Genomic DNA, 23,870 nt, shown 5'->3' with positions numbered 1-23,870 from the left:
ATCTTGAGATGTTGCTTCAATATATCCACATCATTTTCCATCCTCATGATGCCATCTATTTTGTGAAGTGCACCAGCACTCCTGCAGCAAAGCACCCCCACAAGATGATGCTGCCACCCCCATGCTTCACGGTTGGGACAGTGTTCTTCGGCTTGCAAGCCTCCCCCTTTTTCCTCCAAACATAACGATGGTCATCATGGCCAAACAGTTCTATTTTTGTTTCATCTGACCAGAGGACATTTCTCCAAAAAGTACGATCTTTGTCCCCATGTGCAGTTGCAAACCGTAGTCTGGATTTTTTATGGCGGTTTTGGAGCAGTGGCTTCTTCCTTGCTGAGCAGCCTTTCAGGTTATGTCAATATAGAACTCGTTTTACTGTGGATATAGATACTTTTGTACCCGTTTCCTCCAGCATCTTCACAAGGTCCTTTGCTGTTGTTCTGGGATTGATTTGCATTTTTCGCACCAAAGTACGTTCATCTCTAGGAGACAGAACGCGTCTCCTTCCTGAGCGGTATGACGGCTGCGTGGTCCCATGGAGTTTATACTTGCGTACTATTGTTTGTACAGATGAACGTGGTACCTTCAGGTGTTTGGAAATTGCTCCCAAGGATGAACTAGACTTGTGGAGGTCTACAATTTTTTCTGAGGTCTTGGATGATTTCTTTTGATTTTCCCAAGCAAAGAGACACTGAGTTTGAAGGTAGGCCTTGAAATACATCCACAGTAGAGGTCGACCGATTAATCGGAATGGCCGATTAATTAGGGCCGATTTTAAGTTTTCATAACAATTGGTAATCGGCATTTTTGGACAACGATTGTGGCCGATTACATTGCACTCCACAAGGAGACTGCGTGGCAGACTGACTACCTGTTACGCGAGTGCAGCAAGAAGCCAAGGTAAGTTGCTTGCTAGCATTAAACTTATCTTATAAAAAACAATCAATCTTAACATAATCACTAGTTAACTACACATGGTTGATGATATTACTAGTTTACCTAGCTTGACCTGCGTTGCATATAATCGATGCGGTGCCTGTTATTTTCTCATCGAATCACAGCCTACTTTGCCAAACGGGTGATGATTTAACAAGTGCACTCGCGAAAAAAAGCACTGTCGTTGCACCAATGTGTAGCTAACCATACACATCAATGCCTTTCTTTAAAATCAATACATAAGAATATATTTTTAAACCTGCATATTTAGTTAATATTGCCTGCTAACATGAATTTCTTTTAACTAGGGAAATTATGTCACTTCTCTTGCGTTCCGTGCAAGCAGAGTCAGGGTATATGCAGCAGTTTGGGCCGCCTGGCTCGTTGCGAACTGTGTGAAGACCATTTCTTCCTAACAAAGACCGTAATTAATTTGCCAGAATTTTACATAATTATGACATAACATTGAAGGTTGTGCAACGTAACAGCAATATTTAGACTAGGGATGCCACCCGTTAGATAAAATACGGAACGGTTCCATATTTCACTGAAAGAATAAACGTTTTGTTTTCGAAATGATAGTTTCCGGATTTGACCATATTAATGACCTAAGGCTCGTATTTCTGTGTGTTATTATGTTATAATTAAGTCTATGATTTGATATTTGATAGAGCAGTCTGACTGAGTGGTGGTAGGCAGCAGCAGGCTCGTAAGCATTCATTCAAACAGCACTTTCGTGCATTTGCCAGCAGCTCTTCGCTGTGCTTCAAGCATTGAGCCGTTTATGACTTCAAGCCTATCAACTCCCGAGATTAGGCTGGTGTAACCGATGAGAAATGGCTAGCTAGTTAGTGGGGTGCGCGCTAATAGCGTTTCAATCGGTGACGTCACTCGCTCGGAGACCTTGAAGTAGTTGTTCCCCTTGCTCTGCAAGGGCCGCGGCTTTTGTGGAGCGGTGGGTAACGATGCTTCGAGGGTGGCTGTTGTCGATGTGTCCCTGGTTCGAGCCCAGGTAGAGTCAAGGAGAGGGACGGAAGCTATACTGTTACACTGGCAATACTATAGTGCCTATAAGAACATACAATAGTCAAAGGTATATGAAATACAAATGGTATAGAGAGAAATAGTCCTATAATTCCTATAATAACTACAACCTAAAACTTCTTACCTCGGAATATTGAAGACTCATGTTAAAAGGAACCACCAGCTTTCATATGTTCTCATGTTCTGAGCAAGGATCTTAAATGTTAGCTTTTTTACATGGCACATATTGCACTTTTACTTTCTTCTCCAACACTTTGTTTTTGCATTATTTAAACCAAATTGAACATGTTTCATTATTTATTTGAGGCTCAATTGATTTTATTGATGTATTATATTAAGTTAAAGTAAGTGTTCATTCAGTATTGTTGTAATTGTCATTATTACAAATTAAATCGGACGATTAATCTGTATCGGCTTTTTGTGGTCCTCCAATTATCTGCGTTGAAAAATCATAATCGGTCGACCTCTAATGTACAGGTACACCTCCAATTGACTCAAATGATGTCAATTAGCCTATCAGAAGCTTCTAAAGTCATATCATTTTCTGGAATTTTCCAAGCTGTTTAAAGGCACAGTCAACTTAGTGTATGTAAACTTCTGACCCACTGGAATTGTGATACAGTGAATTATAAGTGAAATAATCTGTCTGTAAACAATTGTTGGAAAAATTACTTGTGTCATGCACAAAGTAGATGTCCTAACCGACTTGCCAAAACTATAGTTTGTTAACAAGAAATTTGTGGAGTGGTTGAAAAACATGTTAATGACTCCAACCTAAGTGTATGTAAACTTCTGACCTCAACTGTATATATAAACCTATTAATCTATAAATATCAATAGGAAAAATGTTTAAGATAGAACAGTATTTTTTCAAGACATAACTGTAGACCTAGGCTATTCCCCTCATTTAAAGGGATAGTTAACCCAAATTACAAATGTATACATTGATTGCCCTACCCTGTAAGCAGTCTATGGACAAGGTATGACAACAATACATGCGTTGGTTTCGTTTCCCTGGAACTGTTCCCAAATGCTAATGTTTTAGCTTTGTGGGCTTTGTGGCACAAATAGCCAAGTCACGGTAGGTTACATTTTTTGCTCATCATTTTCAAATCATCTATAAACAATCCATTTTTGATACTTTCGGTTTATTTGGACATGAGGATGTAGAAAATGTCTAATATCGTACCATGACTTGAATGTGAGTTGTGCCACAAAAGCTAAAACGTTGGAATTTTGAAACAGTGACTGGGAAATAAAACCAAAGCATAGACTGCTATCATACATACCTTGTCCATAGACTGCTCACAGGGTAATTTGGTTAAACTATCACTAAGAAAAATACAAAATGAACGCAAATAGACATTGATGTGCATGGAGTGTAGGCGCCAGACTAAATTGAAATGAGAGAAGAAAAAAAACATACGTAGAAATAAATGTATATACTGGTAACATAGGTTACACTGACTGGAAAGTGTGCAGGGGAGATTATTGCGTGTATCTGCTATTCTCATATCGAACAAGTTTATCTGCAAACCACCAACAAGTTATCACTACTGTGCAAGCATCTGCGCTATAGGCTACCTACTGTAACTGCACAACTGGAGGTAATCTAGGTAAAGTAGTCTAATGTAGGCCTACTTTCAACGATAGTTTACCTGAACGTAGCCTAAATATCAAATCCTCAATCCGAGGGTGAGCGCGCGTAGAATGAGTCCTACTCAATTCGGAGTAAACGGGTTTCTTTCGCAATGACTGCAACAAGACGGCGTTCGCTTGTAAAATGAGCTTTCCTCGAGGTGACAGGTGTGGGCATGGAAACGATCTCCACCTAGCCCAAATGCGGGTCTGGATTTACCTGTCTAACTTGTAGAACAGTCACAGTTTATTTTACCACATGGCCACTTCTAGCATCAACGCGCGCACGGCACCTCCCCCCTGGCGAGGCGGCACAGCTATTTCAGGTAGGCTGGCCATAACAGTAAGCTAATACTGAAATTGTTAAATTCTTTATTCTGTTTTACTGACAATTCTTATTGTCTCTATCTTATCTCTATTTCCATAATTTACATTAGGCCACACTCCAGGCCAGGCACACCCGACACCACACCATAGTATTGAATAAACGTATTGCAAGTATTGATGAAACACCATGTATTGAATTAAATTAAAAAAATCTGTTCTACATTCATTAAAGTCTTCAATTCAAGGCATAGTGAGACAAATGTGTCATATGTGCTTTGAAATCCTTATACAGTGGTTGATATACTCACACCAATACAATAACAACACAAGCCTACAGTGTATATCATGCCATTATGCAGGGGAATCAGAACCAACCCTTAACCTTAAAAAAGGGTTCCCACTTACATGGTCTCTGATGCGGTCCTGATGGCCCATGATGACAGCAGCATGGTGAGGATACCTATGCTTCAGGTGCTCCAGGAACACCTCTTTCTTCCTCTCTACGTCAGCGTGCTGCATGGTCAGGGGGTTTCTGGCACTGCGGGGCCCTTGCCCTCCGATGGTGTACCTCCTGGGGACTGTGCTGGGGGAACGTGGCTCAGAGTGGTGGTTCTTGTTCTCTACAGTCTGCTGCCTGTGGAAACGCTCGACATCCTCAGGTGATGAGTCTCTCTGGTTGTTGTTTCCTAACTCTATTAGTAAAACAGATATAAAAAGAGGTAATAATACAACAGATATGAAAGAGAATCATATATTACGTTATAATAATACAACAGATATAAAAGATAATTATATATTACGTTATTGGGATTCAAACACGCCAAAGACATTATGTTGTTATGAAGTCAAACACAACCACAACTCTTACATGAGGGTGTTAACTGTTTATCAGTTGAAGGCATTCAGTTGTACAACTGACTAGGTATCCCCCTTTCCTTTCCTTTCCTTTCCTTGTTTATCAAGACACGCAAACATCCAAAGACAAGACCATGCATGATGTGTACAACAGTATTTCATGTGATGAGTAATCATAGCTGTCTGTTTCATGAACCTTCAGAAAGTTGTTTTGCCTTTAAGAGTTCCATGGATGACAATCTGTGCTACACTCATATTCCTAGCACACAATGACTACATCAAGCTTGTACAAAATTGTTGGATAATACTTTTTTGGAATTCTTTTTTTTTTAAACATTTATTTAACTAGGCAAGTCAGTTAAGAACAAATTATCATTTTACAATGACGACCTACCCCGGCCAAACCCTCCTCTAACCCGGATGACGTTGGGCCAATTGTGCACCGTCCTATGGGACTCCTGATCACCGCCGGTTGTTATACAGCCCGGGATCGAACCAGGGGCTGTAGTGACACCTCGAGCTCTGAAATGCAGTGCCTTAGACCGCTGCGCCACTCGGGAGCAAATGGATGCATTTGCAGTTTGTTTTGGTTGTGTTTCAGATTATTTTGTACCCAATAGAAATGAATGGTAAATCATTTGTCACCATTATTGTAAATAAGAATATAACATGTTTCTAAACACTTCTACAATAATGTGGAAGCTACCATGTTTACGGATAATCCTTTATGAATCGTGAATAATGATGAGTGAGAAAGTTATAGAGGGTCAAAGATCATACCCCCAAGACAAACTATCCTCTCACCATCACCAATAACAGGGGAGGTTAGCATGTCTTGGGGGTATGATCTCTCACTCATTATTCACGATTCATTCAGGATTATCCGTAATCCTTGTCAATCATTTTGACTCCTACCCTTTTGAGAAAAATAATATTACTTGTTAAACAACATTTCTTTCTCTGAGCAATTGTATTAGTATAAAATACATTTTAAAAAGCTCAGTATTTGAATTATTTATTTTATACAGTAATTATTGCTAATGTTTATTAAGGGTGTCAATCATTTTAGGACCCCTCTGTATGTTACCTAAATTAACACCTACAACATGAACCCAGAGGGTGAACAACACACAACTCAAAAGATTTAAACAAACTGAAACAGGCATGTGCCTTACTTTTACTATGCTATAGATCCAACATAGAAATGTGGATCAAAAAAGCAAGAATCCGACCTTGTATGGCTTAAGAATGATAAGGCCACCATGGAGTTTGCTTTTGAAAAGGGTGGTATCACCTCAGCATCTTGAATATGAAGGCTTAGAACCTCAAAGCAGGCAGACCAAATGAGAGAGCAGTTCTAATCCTCTGTATTCATTATATCTATCACACAGTGCTGATTTAGTCTGGAGTCAGACTGTCTGTAGTCTTGTTGGGGGAGATGTAGGCTTACTTTATCTCTTGGACTTTCATCACACGATTGTGTGGTGGTATACGTGCCTACTGTATGAATACACAGTACAGAGCTTCATATTAGAACAAATGCGTAGATTTTCAAACACGTGGACAAAATGATTCTGATATTTTAAATGCTTTACTCAGAGCATGCACAAGCTGTGTTTACTTCATCTTGACTAATGACTGATGTCCACATTGTTGCGTAGCATTTTGCACAACTTCAGGCAAAGAATAATGCGACACATCTTGTTGACATTTTAAATGGACCTAAAGGTATGCCTTTTCGGTTAAGCAGAAAATGACTTTTAGAATTATGCTGGAAGGGCGGTGTGTGTGTGTGGGGGGGGTTGTGTCACGAGAAACAAATGGCATCAACACAAAGCTGCAGTTTTGTAAGAACGCATCTGTTGTAGTATAATTACAAATCCTGTATAGGAAAGAATTCAATGCTGGGACAATGCGTCATCAAGAGAAGTCTCTTATAGGTTATGTTCAACATAGATGTGCTTCCTGCTCAGAACAATGCCTATCCCACAAGGAAGCCATTCCACGTTGGTTAAGGTTCTGCTGGAAAAACGGACTCCCATCTGCATGTGTTGTTTGTCTGGAAGAAGATTGCTATCTCTTCAATCTAACAGGGGCAGGCCTAAATCAGTAATCAGCCAAAGACTGGAGCAAGTCCCCTCACCTATTAAGCTTTTAAACAGAGTGGATACAAGCAGGACACCTCAGAGGATATCCTCAACCCCACACCTTGAATATACCAGGGAACTGTTATGAGACGTTTTCCACTTACGGCATGGAGGACAAATACACTGAACAAAAATAAAAACACAACATGTAAACTGTTGGTCCCATGTTTCTTGAGCTGAAATAAAAGATCCCATAAATGTTCCATATGAACAAAAAGCTTATTTCTCTTAAATTTTGAGCACAAATGTGTTTACATCCCTGTTAGTGAGCATTTGAAGCACAGAGTGACCGTGACAAGATCCTGAGGCCCATTGTCGTGCCATTCATCCGCCGCCATCACCTAATGTTTCAGCATGATAATGCACGGCTCCATGTCGCAAGGATCTGTACACAATTCCTGGAAGCTGAAAATGTCCCAGTTCTTCCATGGCCTGCATACTCACCAGACATGTCACCCATTAAGCATGTTTGGGATGCTCTGGATAAACGTGTACGACAGTGTATTCCAGTTCACACCACTATCCAGCAACATCGCACAGCCATTGAAGAGGAGTGGGACAACATTCCACAGGCCACAATCAACAGCCTGATCAACTCTATGTGAAGGAAATGTGTCGCACTGCATGAGGCAAATGGTGGTCACACCAGATACTGACTGGTTTTCTGATCCACGCCCTACTTTTTTTTTTTAAGGTATTCGTGACCAACAGATACATATCTGTATTCCCAGTCATGTAAAATCCATAGATTAAGGCCTAATGAATTAATTTAAATTTACCAATTTCCTTATATGAAATGTAACTCAGTAAAATCTTGTTGTTGCATGTTGCGTTTATATTTTTGTTCAGTGTACATCAAAGGGTATGACACACACTGAGGTCAAGGAAGGTCTTACTACAGTCCAGAGGACAGCTGGGCTTGTAACCAGAATATAGCAAGTTCAGGTCCTTTCTGTATCATATCCCAACCCATCCAGTTGGATATAAAATGAAGCAAATGTGTGAGTTTAAATCAGCAAGACTACCTCTGCTTTTATACTCCGGTTATAATGGAAGAGAGCATGAGGCATGCTACCAGGAAACAAAGACAGAAAGCAGAGATTGTAGGCAGGTCAGAGACCCATGTATGAGTCTCAGTTGTAGTCAAGCTGGACTATTTATCTTCCTGGAATTAGGCAAGAGGAGCCGAGGGAGAGAGGGAACTCATTCTGGCATGTGCAATGTGCTGTGAAGCCTCCTCAGGAGGGGGGGTGGGGATGGGCAGGCAGGCAGGGATGTACACAGCTGTTGAGAATTTCCCCAGTGCTTCAATCTTGGCTATGAAACATGTTTTTGTTGATTTATCTGAAACAGTTAAAGAGGCAGGACTATTTTGTTTTCTGTTGCATCATTTGAGTGCACAGTAGTTCCTTAACCTGAAATAGACTATGGGTCAGGAGCTTATGATGAACTGTAGGTCTGGGTTACAAAGCAGAATTACATATGCCTAACTGTAGTGTCAGATTATATTCGGCTATGTGTAGACTTTCTGTATCATATTTTGTTTCTTCAACCAGCTGCACATCGAAGTAACATACAGTATAACACCATGTGAGCTAGACCTACAGTTCATCATAAGCTCCTATGTAGACATACTTGTCAGGAAACATGCTTAGTGTTGTAAGACTTCTCTGCATGTCAAAGTCTCAGACTAATTGATGAGCTTCCAAGGAATGGGCTTAATCCATCTATGTAATACAGTTTCTAAATACAGTAATACCGCTCGGGAACCTTGTCCTCCCTCTTGTCTTTTATCCTGCTATAAATATTTAAGCTTAGCGTTCCCCACTTGACTGAGTGTTTAATTAAGCTAAAACTGGGTATTAGTTGGCTAATACGAGGAATATTATTAAAGTGTCTCTCTTACTACTACCACTGACTGCTGCTTTAGTTCAGGTTCAGTTTACTGGTGATTCCTCAATGACACCTTGGATCATTATTCACTAACATGACAGTCACAGTATCCAGACACATCCACCAGAGGAATACTGCAAAGACCACAGAGACACAAATCAACAGATAAACATTTAGTCTTTACTTAGATTACTTTATGCTATGGCCTTACCTCTTCTCCCTCTCCAGTGAGTATGCCGTATGTACTGATATTCCATGACTTTGTACGCTATTCCCTTAATCACTATGAATTCTGCATTGACAGTGCACACAGTGTTCAGGTCTTTCTGTAGTGCAAGGTTATACGTGGAAAGTTATGGTCAAAACAAACGTGTGTGTGTGTGTGTGTGTTCCTGAGGAAGCTCCATTGTAAAGCTGTCCTCACTTTTTCCAAACACCCTGTTTTCCAGCCTATGAGTGCATGTTGGGAATACATGGCTTAACCAATTAATCAACAAATACATATCTTTACAACATAAGTTCCAGATGGTCAAAGATTGAACATATGTACCTTTATAATACAAATGTACTGTATAATTCTCTTTTTCATAATAATACAAAAGGTTTGATATCATTAGTCTGTCCTCTGTGGTGATTTTAGCCTTCATTTCCTCAACCTCTCCCACTGTTCCCTCTTCACACAGCTGGACTCTGAGGTCAAGGTCATGGTCAAACTGGAAACCCCACCAATAGTTTCCATGAAAACTTTAAAAATAACTACTATTTGGGTCTATTGTTCAAATCAGCATTCATTTTCTATCAGAAGTGAACCTGCAAACCAAGGCCATGCAATCAAGCATAGGAAAATAGGCTAATTCCACAGCGAAGAGTAATGTTTTGTTGTTGTACTTAAATTCATCAGGCTTTGACGTTAGATGTTAGTAAGCGGACTAAAATGTGTCACATTTAGTATTTGAGCTTTCATAAGAACAGAACAAAATTATACAGAACAAAAATATAATTTTCTCTCAATACAGTTTGACCTCCATGCATTCAATTTTCACTGTTGGGTAAACCTAAGACACTCATGGTAGGCTGTATCAACACTCATTTTAAATGTTCCGTTGGGCATCGTTGATATTGTACATGGAGAAAAGCCCTGAAACTGTAGTTTCACATAATTTCATACAAGTAATGCTCTTGCATAGTGCACTGGTTGTATATACAGTGCTTTCGGAAAGTATTCAGACCCCTTGACTTTTTCCACATTGTGTTACGTTACAGCCTTATTCTAAAACTGATTACATTGTTTTTCCCCCACAATACCTCATAATGACAAAGTAAAAAAAAAACTTTTTTTTTTACATTTTTCCAAATGTATTAAAAATTAAAAACAGATATCACATTTACATAGGTATTCAGACCCTTTACTCAGTACTTTGTTGAAGCACCTTTGGCAGCGATTACAGCCTCAAGTCTTCTTGGGTATGATGCTACAAGCTTGACACACCTGTATTTGGGGAGTTTCTCCCCTTCTTCTCTGCAGATCCTCTCAAGCTCTGTCAGGTTGGATGGGGAGCGTAGCTGCACAGCTATTTTCAGGTCTCTCCAGAGATGTTCGATCGGGTTCAAGTCCCGGCTCTGGTTGGGCCACTCAAGGACATTCAGAGACTTGTCCCGAAGCCACCCCTGCATTGTCTTGGCTATGTGCTGAGGGTCGTTGTCCTGTTGGAAGGTGAACCTTCGCCCCAGTCTGAGGTCCTGAGTGCTCTGGAGCAGGTTTTCATCAAGGATCTCTCTGTACTTTGCTCCGTTCATCTTTCCCTCAATCCTGACTTGTCTCCCAGTCCCTGCCGCTGAAAAACATCCTCCCAGCATGATGCTGCCACCACCATGCTTCACCGTAGGGATGGTGCCAGGTTTCCTCCAGATGTGACGCTTGGCATTCAGGCCAAAGAGGTCAACCAGAGAATCTTGTTTCTCATGGTCTGAGAGTCCTTTAGTTGCCTTTTGGCAAACTCCAAGTGGGCTGTGCCTTTCACTGAAGAGTGGCTTCCGTCTGGCCACTCTACCATAAAGGCCTGATTGGTGGAGTGCTGCAGAGATGGTTGTCCTACTGGAAGGTTCTCCCATCTCCACAGAGGAACTCTGGAGTTCTGTCAGAGTGACCATCGGGTTCTTGGTCACCTCCCTGACCAAGGCCCTTCTCCCCCGATTGCTCAGTTTGGCCGGGCGGCCAGCTCGAGGAAGAGTCTTGGTGGTTCCAAACTTCTTCCATTTAAGAATGATGAAGGCCACTGTGTTCTTGGCGACCTTCAAATGGTACCCTTCCTCAGATCTGTGCCACGACACAATCCTATCTCAGAGCTCTATGGACAATTCCTTCAACCTCATGGCTTGGTTTTTGCTCTGACATGCACTGTCAACTGTGGGACCTTATATAGACAGGTGTGTGCCTTTCCAAATCATGTCTAATCAATTGAATTTACCACAGGTGGACTCCAATCAAGTTGTAGAAACATCTCAAGGATGATCAATGGAAACCGGATGCACCTGAGCTCAATTTCGAGTCTCATAGCTAAGGGTCTGAATACTTATGTAAATAAGGTATTTCTGTTTTTTATTTGTCATAATGGGGGCTTGTGTGTAGATTGTTGAGGGGGAAAAAAATATTTAATCCATTTTAGAATAAGGCTGTAATGTAACAAAATGTGGAAAATGTCAACGGGTCTGAATATTTTTCGAATGCACTGTAAGGATATACTGTATTAGGCTATTAAATCGCTCAAATGAATATCATCACATCATTATGATGATTGTAAATGTAGCCTACATGTTCATAAAGAATATTTCATTTTCCTATAGCAGAACATTTGACATTTAGTCTAATATGGCAGCTATACAGTTTTGTTTTTTGGCCCCCCCCAAAACTGCCAATTTTTGTTCAGCAGTTGAATTAATTTAACATGAAAAGCCTGCCAAGTGGATGTGACACTTAAGGTCCACTGTGTGACAGTCCGCACAAGTGGATTGAAGAGTGTTGAGAGAGAGAGACAGTGAGAGAGAAAGAGAGACGCAAGGGAAGCAGCAGATAGAGCCGAGGAGAGGAAAGGAAGCCTAGTCTCGCTCTCTCCTTTTGACAAAGCTGAGCTGATTGATCTAGTTCACTTCTGCCCCGAAGGTGGATCTCTGATCTGCCATGCTGCATTGGTTCACTGACTACACTACACAGCCAGCCAGCGAATGCTTCAGCTTCAACTACATATCGCTTTGCACAATGCTGGAAAATGTCATTATGGTTATGAGGAAGATATTTTTCCGGATGGGTTTTTGTATCCTTATCGCAGAGTAGAGATAACGAGAGAAGGACAACCATGACAATTCGAAGAATTGTATCTCAATGCTGAGAATAAAAAACTTAAGGGTGATGGCACCCTCTACTGGTGGGTCAGATCTTTACTGATTTTGTAAAAGTAACTCTCAATGTCTATCATTGACTAGCATGTCATATTCCAGGACAGAAACACAATGAACACTTCACTCACAAACATATGGACTTCCAAACCAAATACAATACTCCATAAGGTCAAAGTGAAATTATGTTTTTAGACATTTTTACAAATTAATTAAAAATGAAAAGCTGAAATGTCTTGAGTCAATAAGTATTCAACCACTTTGTTAAGGCAAGCCTAAATAAGTTCAGGAGTAACAATCTGCTTAACAAGTCACATAATAAGTTGCATGGACTCACTGTGTGCAATAATAGTGTTTAACATGATTTTTGAATGACTACCTCATCTCTGTACCCTACACACACAATTATATGTAAGGTCCCTCAGTCGAGCAGTGAATTTCAAAACAGACTCAACCACAAAGACCAGGGAGGTTTTCCAATGCCTTGCAAAGAAGGGCACCCATTGGTAGATGGGTAAAAATGCAAAAAAGCAGAGGTTGAATATCCATCCCTTTGAGCATGATGAAGTTATTCATTACACTTTGGATGGTGTATCAATACACCCAGTCACTACAAGGATATAGGCGTCCTTCCTAACTCAGTTGCTGGAAAGGAAAGAAACCACTCAGGGATTTCACCACGAGGCCAATGCTGACTTTAAAACAGAGTTTAATGGCTGTGAAAGGAGAAAACTGAGGATGGATCCACAACATTGTAGTTACTGCACATTACTAACCTAAATGGCAGAATGAAAATAAGGAATCCTGTACAGAGTAAAAATATTCCAAAACATACATTAACTTTATGTCCTGAATACAAAGCATTATGTTTGGGGCAAATCCAACACAACACATTACTGAGTGCCACTCTTCATATTTTCAAGCATGGTGGTGGTTGCATCATATTATGGGCATGCTTGTCATCAGCAAAGACTAGGGAGTTTTTTAGGATTAAAAGAAACGGATTAGAGCGAAGCACAGGCAAAATCCTTGAGGAAAACCAAGTCCAGTGTGCTTGCCAAAAGACCCTGGGTGTAATGATGTACGCTGAAAGTCGGGAAGCAAGTTCAGAGAGTGATAACATTTAATAAATAAATGAACAAACAAGAAAGATGAACAGCGCACCGACATGAAACAGGAACAATGACGACTGGAGAAGAAACCAAAGGGAGTGACATATAAAGGGCAGGTAATCAAGGAGGTGATGGAGTCCAGATGAGTGTCATTATGTGCCTAACGCTGGTGACAGGTGTGCACCCTAATGAGCAGCCTGGTGACCTAGAGGCCGGAGAGGGAGCACACGTGATACTGGGAGACAAATTCACCTTTCAGCAGGACAAACAAACCTAAAACACACGGCCAAATAAACACTGCTGTTGCTTACCAAGACAACATTGAATGTTCCTGAGTGGCCTAGCTACAGTTTTGACTTAAAACGGCTTTAAAATCTATGACAAGACTGTCTAGCAATGAATATAACAAATTCACAGCTGTAATCAGTTCATGCTGCAAGAGCTCTGATTGGTTGGAGGAAGTCCTCCGGAAGTTGTCATAATTACTGTGTAATTCTATGGAAGGGGGTGAGAACCATGAGCCTCCTAGATTTTGAATTGAAGTCAATGTACCCAGAGGAGGACGGAAGCTAGCTGTCCTCCGGCTACACTATGGTGCTACCCTACAGTGTGCTGTTGAGGTTACTGTACTACCGGACTTCATTGTAAAACAGTGTATTTTAATAAATGATTTGATAATGTGAATATATTTAGTATTTTTATGAAATTCACTGAGGAGGATGGTTCTCCCCTTCCTCCTCTGAGGAGTCGCCACTGATGTATGTGTGTGTGGATGTGTGGATGTCTGTGTGGGTATGTGCGTGAGTGAGTGCATGTGTACTAAGGTGCGGAGAGTCAGTGCAGGTGGTCAGTTCAGTTCAAGTGTTCAGAAGTCTGATTGGTTTGTAGATAGAAACTGTCTCTGAGCCTGTTGGTATTAGACCTCATGTTCCAGTAATGTCTCCCCGACGCTAAGGGAGTGAACAGCTTGTAGCTGGGGTGTGTAAGGTCTTTGATGATGCTGCTGGGACTTCCTCAGGCACCGTTTCAAGTAGATGTCCTGGATTGGTGTTAACACGGCCCCAGTGATGTACTGGGCCGTCTTCACCACCGGCTTTAGGGCCTTACGGTCGTGGACAGAGCAGTTCCTGTACCAGGCTGTGATGCAACCTGTCAGGACGCTCTCGATGGTGCAGCGGTAGTATTGAGAGGACACGAGGTGGCATGTTTCTTCAGCCGCCTTAGGAAGTAGAGGCGCTGTTGTTGTTGGTCCGTGTCAAGGCCTTGGTGATGTGGATGCAGAGGAACTTAAAACTGCTGACTCTCTCTTCTGCAGTCCTGTTGATATGGACATGTTCCCTCCTCTGCTTCCTGTTTTGCGGACATTGAAGGGGAGGTTGTTGTCCTGGCACTACAATGCCAGTTCACCTCCTCCCTATAGGAGAGCTACGCAGTCGTGGATGAACAGGGAGTACAGCAGAGGGCTGAGAACACACCCCTGGGGTGCTTCTGTGTTAAGAGACAGTGTGGATGAGGTGTTGTTGCCAACCCTTTCAGCCTGTGGTATGCTCGTTAGAAAGTCCAGTATCCAGTTCCCAAGGGTAGTGTCTAGACCCAGGGCACTGAGCTTGGTGGCGAACTTGGAGGGAACAATGATGTTGAATGCTGAACTGTAGTCAATGAACAGCATTTTCATGTAGGTGTTCCTCCTGTCCAGATGGGTTAGTGCCATGTAAATAGTGATGGCCTCTCCCATGGATCTGTTGGAGCGGTAGGGAAATTGTAGTCGTTCCAGTGTGCCTGGCATGCTGGCCTTGATGTGGGCTGTGACCAGCCTCTCGAAGCACTTCATGATGACATGGGTGAGTACGACGGGCCAATAGTCATTTGGGCATGTCACCTTGCTTTTCTTGGGCACTGGGACGATGGTCTCCTTGAAGCAAGTGGGGATTACAGCCTGGGACAGGGACAGGTTGAAGATGTCCAATTAGATGCCCGCCAGCTGGTCAGTGCACACACTGATGACGCGGTCAAGGATGCCATCTGGGCCGGCGGCTTTGTGAGTATTCACTCTTTTGAGCTTTCAGCCTCGGAGACCTGGTAGTCCGGAGCACCGAGAGCTATCCTGGACCAAAGTTTAGCAACATGTCGGATGAGATAGCAAAAGCTCAGGTTGCCCAGGCCGGCGGAGATACAAAATCATTCGGCAAAATCATTCGCAAGGAGATTCCTGCAAAAATATTATTTGAAGCGAGCATAGAATATGTTAAGTTCATCTGGTAGGGAGGCTTTGGTGGGTAACACATTGAGTTGTCTTTTTGCGTCCCTAATGGATTTGTGGAGCTCGTACCTGCTTGCCTTGTACATGTCATCTGGGCTCATTCTGCTGACATTGAATGCTGCAGTACAGGCTCTGGAGTTGGGTTAAATGCGGAAGACACATTTTGGTTGAATGCATTCAGTTGTGTAACTGACTAGGTATCCCCTTTCACCTTTCCCGTTTCTCAGCATGGTACGGATTTCTCCGTTCATCCTGGGTTTTTGGCTGGGGTATATCCGGATTGTTATTGTGGGTACAACATCATCAACACATTTCCTAATGAAGCCTATGAATGGCGATGTACAGTACATTCAGTGTCCAGTTTATTAGGTACACCACCTCATTCACGAAAATGGTACGCTCCTACTGACAGTGGGTCATGTGGCTGTGGTTTGCTATAAAAAAAACAGGTAGACAGGCATTGAGGCATTCAGGAACTGTTTGATTGACAGTTAGAATGGGCAAAACGAGTGACCTAAATGGCTTTGAGCGTGGTATGATTGTCAGTGCCAGGCGCGCCAGTTCCAGTATATCAGATATAGCGGGCCTCCTGGGATTTTCACGCAGTGTCTAGGATTTACAGAGACATGTGCAACAAACAAAAAACCTTCAGTCAGTGGCAGTCCTGTAGCTGAAAACAGCTCGTTGATGAGAGGTCGAAGGAGAATGGCAAGAATCATGCAAGATAACAGACGGAACACAAACAGGCAGATATTGGTGCAGTACAACAGTGGTGTGCAGAACAGCACAACTTGCCGGTCCTTGTCACGAATGGGCTATTGCAGCACACGACCACACTGGGCTCCACTCCTATCAGCTAAAAACAAGAAGAAGAGGCTCCAGTGGGCACGCGATCACCAACACTGTACAATTGAGGAGTGGAAAAACATTGCCTGGTCTGACGAATCCCAGTTCCTCTTGTGTCATGCTGATAGAAGAATCAGGATTTGGCATAAGCAGCATGAGTCCATGGCCTCATCCTGCCTGGTGTCAACGGTACAGGCTGCTGGTGGTGGTGTAATGGTGTGGTGAATGTTTTTCTGGCACACGTTAGGTCCCTTGTTTCCATCCCCCGAATAATTCAGGCTGTTCTGGAGGCAAAGGGGTTCTGACCCGGTACTAGATGGGTGTACCTAATAAACTGTTTGTATATTCCTTCATGTAGGAACTATCTTCCTTTATGTGCAATCAGTGAAAGTATTACCATGTTTATCTCTCAATACCACAAGGATGACACAAGTTAAGTTTAGTCTAGTGCTGTAGGTTGGCTATCTTTGAATGCAGCAGGTAATCATTCTTAAAGTCATTACTTAATATACACTTAATATATATATATTTATATACCAATAATGGGGTCAATATTACTAATGGTTTATGTTAAGATTTGTGAAATATTTTCAGCTTTATTTTCATGATATTTCACATTGTTCGTCTGCATAATTTAAATCTAACATTTGCATGAGACAAAGTCCACTTGATCAATAGTTTTTGCTCTAATATCCTATGGTGCGACTGGTGCCATTGACATCTATAGTGCCACAAACTGGTCTGGTGCAGCCATCTAATTTTGCAGTGACTTTATATTCTCACAGCTTCTGAGGACATATACAATATGTTCACATACCAAATTTCATGGCCCCATGTCCATCGATTCAGTTCTTATAGCCCTTGTGAGATATGGTGCCATCTAGTGGTGTAGTGTGCCCAACTTAGCATATGCGCTAACATGCATCTATAGGTACAGTGCGTGCATCTATAGGTACTTTTTTCTCAAAACCATTAAATACTGATGTAATGAGTCTAAATACAACATCTGGAGTGAATCTGATGTATGGTTCACGAGGAGAAGATGATTGCAGATAATTTTGAGCATTAAAGTTACATATGCAAAGAATGAGTTATTTATAGTTTCCAAATTCAGTGTGGTTCATCTTAGGGACATCCATGATATCAATGACAAGTTTGATAGGCCACTGTGGAGTGGATTTACAGTGGTTTAAATGGACATGTAAAATCAGACATGTACCATGGGTAAACATTCCCCAATAATTGTCATTTGGTCTTGTGTTTCATGAGAAGATGTTGGAAGTATTTCTTAGTATATTAGGTCACAGTGCCATCAGAAAGTTGACTTATTTATTGAAAATGAAATACAGAAATATCTAATTTACATACACTATATATACAAAACTATGTGGACACCCCTTGAAATTAGTGGATTCCGCTATTTCAGACACACCCATTGCTGACAGGTGTATAAAATCGACCACACAATCATGCAATCTCCATAGACAAACATTGGCAGTAGAATGGCCTTATTGAAGAGCTCAGTGATTTTCAATGTGTCACCGTCATAGGATTACACCTTCCCAACAAGTCAGTTTGTTAAATGTCTGCCATGCTAGAGCTGTCCTGGTCAACTGTAAGTGCTGTTATTGTGAAGTGGAACATCTAGGAGCAACAACGGCTCAGCCATGAAGTGGTAGGCCACACAAGCTCACAGAACGGGACTGCTGAAGTGCGAAGTGCGTAAAAATAGTCTGTCCTCGGTTGCAACACTCACTACTGGGTTCCAAACTGCCTCTGGAAGTGACGTCAGCAAAATAACTGTTCGTCTGGAGCTTCATGAAATGGGTTTCCATGGCTGAGCAGCCACACATAAGCCTAAAATCACCTTGCACAATGCCAAGCATCGGCTGGAGTGGTGTAAAGCTCGCCGCCATTGGACTCTGGAGCAGTGGAAACGCGTTCTCTGGAATAATGAATCCCGCTTCACCATCTGGTAGTGCGACGGACGCATCTGGGTTTGGCAAATGCCAGGAGAACGCTACCTACCTGAATGGTCTGGGGATGTTTTTCATGGTTTGGGCTAGGCCCCTTAGAATGTAAAAGTCCTTGAGTGGCCCAGCCAAAGCCCAGATTTGAATTCCATTGAAAATCTGTGGAAAGACTTGAAGGTGCATCTACTGGTATAGTGTGGCCATCTTTTAATGCATCAATGTTATTTTCTCTAACTCTTTAGGGACTATTGTGATGAGTGCAAAGAGCAAATTTGGAGTGAATCTGACTTTTAGTCTACGAGAAGATTTTTTATGATTATTTTAAGCATAAGCGTTCCATAGTCAAAAAAGTTAATTGTTAATAGTTTGCTTTTTTATATCAATGCCAAACTTAACATGGTTCATCATGGTAATGTCTTTGATGACGCCAAAAGGTTTCAGTAGAGAGGATTTACAAAGGATTTAAATGAACACGTAAAATCTGATTTCCTGATTTATCAATAACATTTACATTTACATTTACGTCATTTAGCATACGCTCTTAACCAGAGCGACTTACAAATTGGTGCATTCACCTTATGATATCCAGTGGAACAACCACTTTACAATAGTACATCTATATCTTTTTTGGGGGGGGGGGGTTAGAAGGATTACTTTATCCTATCCCAGGTATTCCTTAAAGAGGTGGGGTTTCAGGTGTCTCCGGAAGGTGGTGATTGACTCCGCTGTCCTGGCGTCGTGAGGGAGCTTGTTCCACCATTGGGGTACCAGAGCAGCGAACAGTTTTGACTGTAACTCAGCCATCTCTTAATCAATCCCTTAGCTTTTCTCAAACTGCACTGAACAAAACTATAAACGCAACATCAAACAATTTCAAAGATTTTACTGAGTTACAGTTCATACAAGGAAATACAAGTCAATTCAAATAAATTCATTTTTCCCTAATCTATGGATTTCACATGACTAGGCAGGAGCGCAGCCATAGGCCCAACCACTTGGGAGCCAAGCCCACCCACTGGGGAGCCAGTCCCAGCCAATCGGAATTAGTTTTTCTCTTTATAACAGACAGAAAAAGTCTGCGGTTGTGAGGCCGGTTAGATGTACTGCCAAATTCTCTAAAACAACGTTTGAGGTGGCTTATGGTAGAGAAATTAACCTTCAATTAGGAGAAATGCTCAGTAACAGGGATGTAAACACATTTGTGCACAACTTTTTGTGCGTATGGAACATTTCTGTGATTTCTTTATTTTAGCTCATGAGACATGGGACCAACACTTTACATGTTGCGTTATATTTTTGTTCAGTATAAGTTAGGAGGTAACATGGGTCTACATACCCGAATTTGGTGTTATTTGGACTTAAGGTTCATGAGAAGCTTTCCAAAATGTCCAGGTTGGAGGAAAATCTGTCCTAACAGAATTTATGGGTCCTTGAGGCAAATTTGTTCAGCATGAAGAAATACACCTACATACAGTACAAAGTTTCAAGCCTCTAGGTCAAACGGGGCGACGGATATTTGGGTTTAAGTGAGACCGCATATAGGCCAATTGGTGCCATTCTTTTTGACCAAGTTACTCATGGCCTCTACATACAAAGTCAAATAACTCAAGTATAGATTGGTAATTAGAAAATAAGTTACCAAGCTACAGTATACTTTAGTTATTTGATCAATGAAAAAAAAAACATCTGAGAAGAACAACAGAATCCTGTGAACAACAGAATCCTATAAAGGCAGTCTGGTCTAGAGGAGGCAGACTACATATTGTTGATATTGTGAGACTTATCTGATGCACTTCACTGAGTCTGAAGGCTTGGACATTCAGCCTTGAAAATATGCTATGAAATAGTATGTGACAAGGTTTTATAAACCCTCATGAGCTAGAAAAAAAATATCTTATGAGACCGTTTTGAAAGATGAGTCCTGGGAGAGCAAAGCAATAGCGTAGTAATATTTTACTCTTCCTTTCTGTCTGCTCACAAGGCTACTTCCCCATCCTTTTAAGACCCCTCGTTCACTAGTTATGCATCCCAAATGGATCCCTTTTCCTATGTAGTGCACCAAGGGATCTGGTCAAAAGTAGTTCCCTGTGTAGGGAATAGGATGCCATTTGGAAAGAGCCTAGCTCTATCAACTCATACAGCCCTACTGATCACTGACTTTAACACAAGTTATCCCAAGGATTTCCCCTCCCCTTTTTACACTCCTGAAGGATGTTGGCTTGTCTGTTAAGTGAATTTTCACTTATCTTTCAATTATCTAGATTGCCCAACAATTTAATCAAAAACCTATTCCCGTATCCATCTCATGTAAAGACATGGGGAGGTACGCCACACCCGCTTTAAATCAAAACCTGTGTTCAATGTAATTTACTTAATTGACCCTTCAGTCAGTTTTCAAAGATGTTGAGAGGGTGGAATTGATGTGCTGCCTGAAATAGCCTATAGCCTACTATATACAGTATAACACTGTTGGCATACTGTAGCAATAAAACACCTAATAAACACAGACTTTCACAATAATCGATGCCTCGCATGACATCAACCTGTTGCTTGGTTCAGGGTAGCATTTTATAAATAGCATAGAAGTCTGAACTGATCCTTTACGGTTTAATACTAATAATACATGCCCTATTATGCTCATTATCAGCTGTTATTAACTTTGCCAACCACAGTTTCCAAATACATTTTCTTTATAGGTAATTTGGCATGCTATCACAAAGACTAGGTAAATACATTTTAAGTACAATAGTTTCAGTAACCTCGTGTGAACTTGACCAAACATGGCTTTAGGGTACGCTCTAATCAGTTTATACAGAATGTGCTTATTCTTCTCTCCCTAGCTTGTTCATCCTTGTTGCATGACTTAGATCTCACATTATGCCCCCAGCCACTAGTATGCGGGGGAGTGTTTTTAATAACTGTCTTGGTGGGGGCTGTCAAGCATATGGTGTGCAACAAAACGTTACAACAATAAAAGCATGTAACATGAATGTCCTTACATACTTACTGTAACAGGTTATGGACATCAAGAGAGAGGGACATCCAGAATTTGTATTACATTTTTTTTTAGCCTGGGTGGCTCTATTAGCTACAATAACATACAGCTACAGGCTGTGTGTACGCTCCTCTGTTGGCCTGTGAATCTACCAGAGGGAAGAAAAACAAACGGCAATGAAAACTTTCATTTTAAAGGGTTCTTTTAAAGTAAATATCTGCAGGGTAGCTGGGTAGTTACTTAAGGCAATCTGAGTCAATCATAAACTTGGAAGAGAAGGGGCACAGTTCTAGTTATAAGGAGTAATTTGGAGAATTAGGGATGGTTTTCCGAATGGGAGAGCAGGAATTTCTATTGTTTATGAGAACATTGGCCTCGATGATGTCATCTGTATGCATCTCATCCCGAGACTAAACCAAAGCCACAGAAATAGCCATGTCACGCCAGTATCACCTAAATCATTATTAACAAGGAAACAAAATGAAGTCTAAATCAACTGAGCAGCTGTTTCAGATGTTGTGTTGAGTTCATGAAAGCATGCATCACTGTTGTGGCTATAAAAAAGACACATGTCATTAGGGCTGTAGTGTAGAGGCTGTAGAGGTGGGAGGTGGGGGTTGGGACGGACGGGACCGGGCAGATTTCCGTCTGATCTGAAATCACGCAGCTGTCAGAGCGAATCAGAATCAAGGTCTGCGAGCTAGGCTGCTGCCTGAGATGACACAAGGATTGCCATAATTAACAGATCACATGGGTTACGTAACTGAAAATGAAGTGCCTTGGTCAAAATGAAAAAGGTCTGTTAGATCCAATAATGATGCACAGATGAGGGTTTTTTAGGCAATAAAGAATACAATGTAATGAAAAAAGTATAATTCACATCCTAAATCCATTTCTACTCCACATCATGACAAACAGTCTTCATGTTGCAATTGACAGAGCACTTAGGTTAAATTTCACAAGAGGATTGTACATTTCAGTGGATCATTATTCTGATAATAATACCATCAGATTTGCCCATTAGTTTAATCTAGTGGATATTGATGTTTAAAAGTATGAACTTTAAAACCTGTCAACACTTGCTCAAAAACCCATCTCGATCTTTGGAGACAAGGTGTTGATGAAGACACCAGTATCTTTATCTAAAAAACAGGCATCCACTTTGAAGCTGAAACCTGAGAAAGCCTGTTGAGAACTGTCTTTTCTTTAACCCTATCAGCCCCAAGACCCCAGCAAAAAATGGGCATTTCATTTATCTGCGTGTCCCCCCTTATATTTAGCCTCTCAATTAAGTGTTTTACAATTATTTTCAGGACAACCAGGGCTACAAATAGAACAGATAACAATTTGACATAAACAGTTACATTCAAGGTCCGCCAAAGCAAAAACCTGATAACAATTCATTTATATGAATACTGTAAGTATGGAAATTGTTTGCTCAATGGGAAATGAATATCTAACTACTCAATGACAACTGTGTGGAGTGTGGAGTTTGTGACAGCAACTATGTGAGCTTATTACAGTATCATAGACACTACAGTATGTCCTGTGATTTCCTATGATCTTCTATGTAGACGAACCCCTTACCTTCTAACGACTCTTGTTTAGCTTGAGAGTCATAGAGCAAAATGTGCGTGTTCGTGGGAGTCTCAGATTTTCATAGATTGCTTTTAATAGTTTGTAGCTCAAATCATTTGGACTCCACAGACAATTTTGTAAAAAGACCAGGCCCCGCGGCTCCTTCGGGATCTGTCCTTGTCTCACAAACACCACTGTAGCTCAGCCCCCGTTAATCACACAGGCTAATGGTTGGTATCTACGGATGCAGAAAAAAATATACGAATCCAATGGTACAACCCAGTCTGTAGCTTAAACAGCCAATGTATAAAAGGGGTTAAAAGGCACAAAAGTCATCCGGTTAATACTACAGTTTTGGGTGATCTTGCAGCTTAGATATTGACATATGCACTGATAATTACCACCAGACTGTGTCCAGTGGCAGGCATTGAGATGCGCCAAAAGATTTAGATCAAAAGAAAACGGTATAATTATTATTTGACAGAAAATATATGGAGCAACTGGCAGCAACATGGTGAATTGTGAGTAGCTACAACTTACATTTGAATATTAGAATTGACAATACTAACTAAAACACAATAAACAACAGATGTAGACAATGAAAGATGAGATCATCATCAACTGTTAAGCAGGCGAACCATGGCTGGGATGGCCCTCATGATGAATCATTCACACACTAAAACTCAACAGGTTATTTACTCCCAACTAAATTGCTAGACTACTATCACTCACGATAGAAGACCAGGTTCAGTACTATTCTATTCTATTTTAAGTCTACTCTATGTCACTTGCATGTGACAGCAAGTGTGAGAGGATTTTAACCCGAGGGCTCAGTGTGAGAAATAGAGTTTGTCACAATGTATGGAGAAAGGG

At 41.2% G+C, this 23,870-nt stretch overlaps 1 protein-coding gene across 9 annotated transcripts in view; it reads right to left on the bottom strand.

The window, feature by feature from the left end:
- Positions 1 to 23,870, bottom strand: part of si:ch211-207d6.2 (sickle tail protein homolog) — a 79,357-nt gene that overhangs the window by 53,802 nt on the left and 1,685 nt on the right. For 7 of the 9 annotated variants that reach the window (XM_045694123.1, XM_045694125.1, XM_045694124.1 and 4 more), the window contains exon 2: positions 4,351 to 4,637. In XM_045694123.1, the coding sequence (XP_045550079.1) occupies positions 4,351 to 4,637 (287 nt within the window). Of the gene's footprint in view, positions 1 to 3,638; positions 3,905 to 4,350; positions 4,638 to 9,051; positions 9,156 to 23,870 lie in introns of those variants that run through there. The other 2 variants (XM_045694118.1, XM_045694119.1) reach the window with 2 other exon arrangements.

The sequence above is a fragment of the Salmo salar genome, chromosome ssa14, assembly GCF_905237065.1.
Source record: "Salmo salar chromosome ssa14, Ssal_v3.1, whole genome shotgun sequence".
NCBI classification, from domain to species: domain Eukaryota; kingdom Metazoa; phylum Chordata; class Actinopteri; order Salmoniformes; family Salmonidae; genus Salmo; species Salmo salar.
Note: the sequence above shows the minus strand (reverse complement) of the source record. Positions and strands in the feature narration are given on the sequence as shown.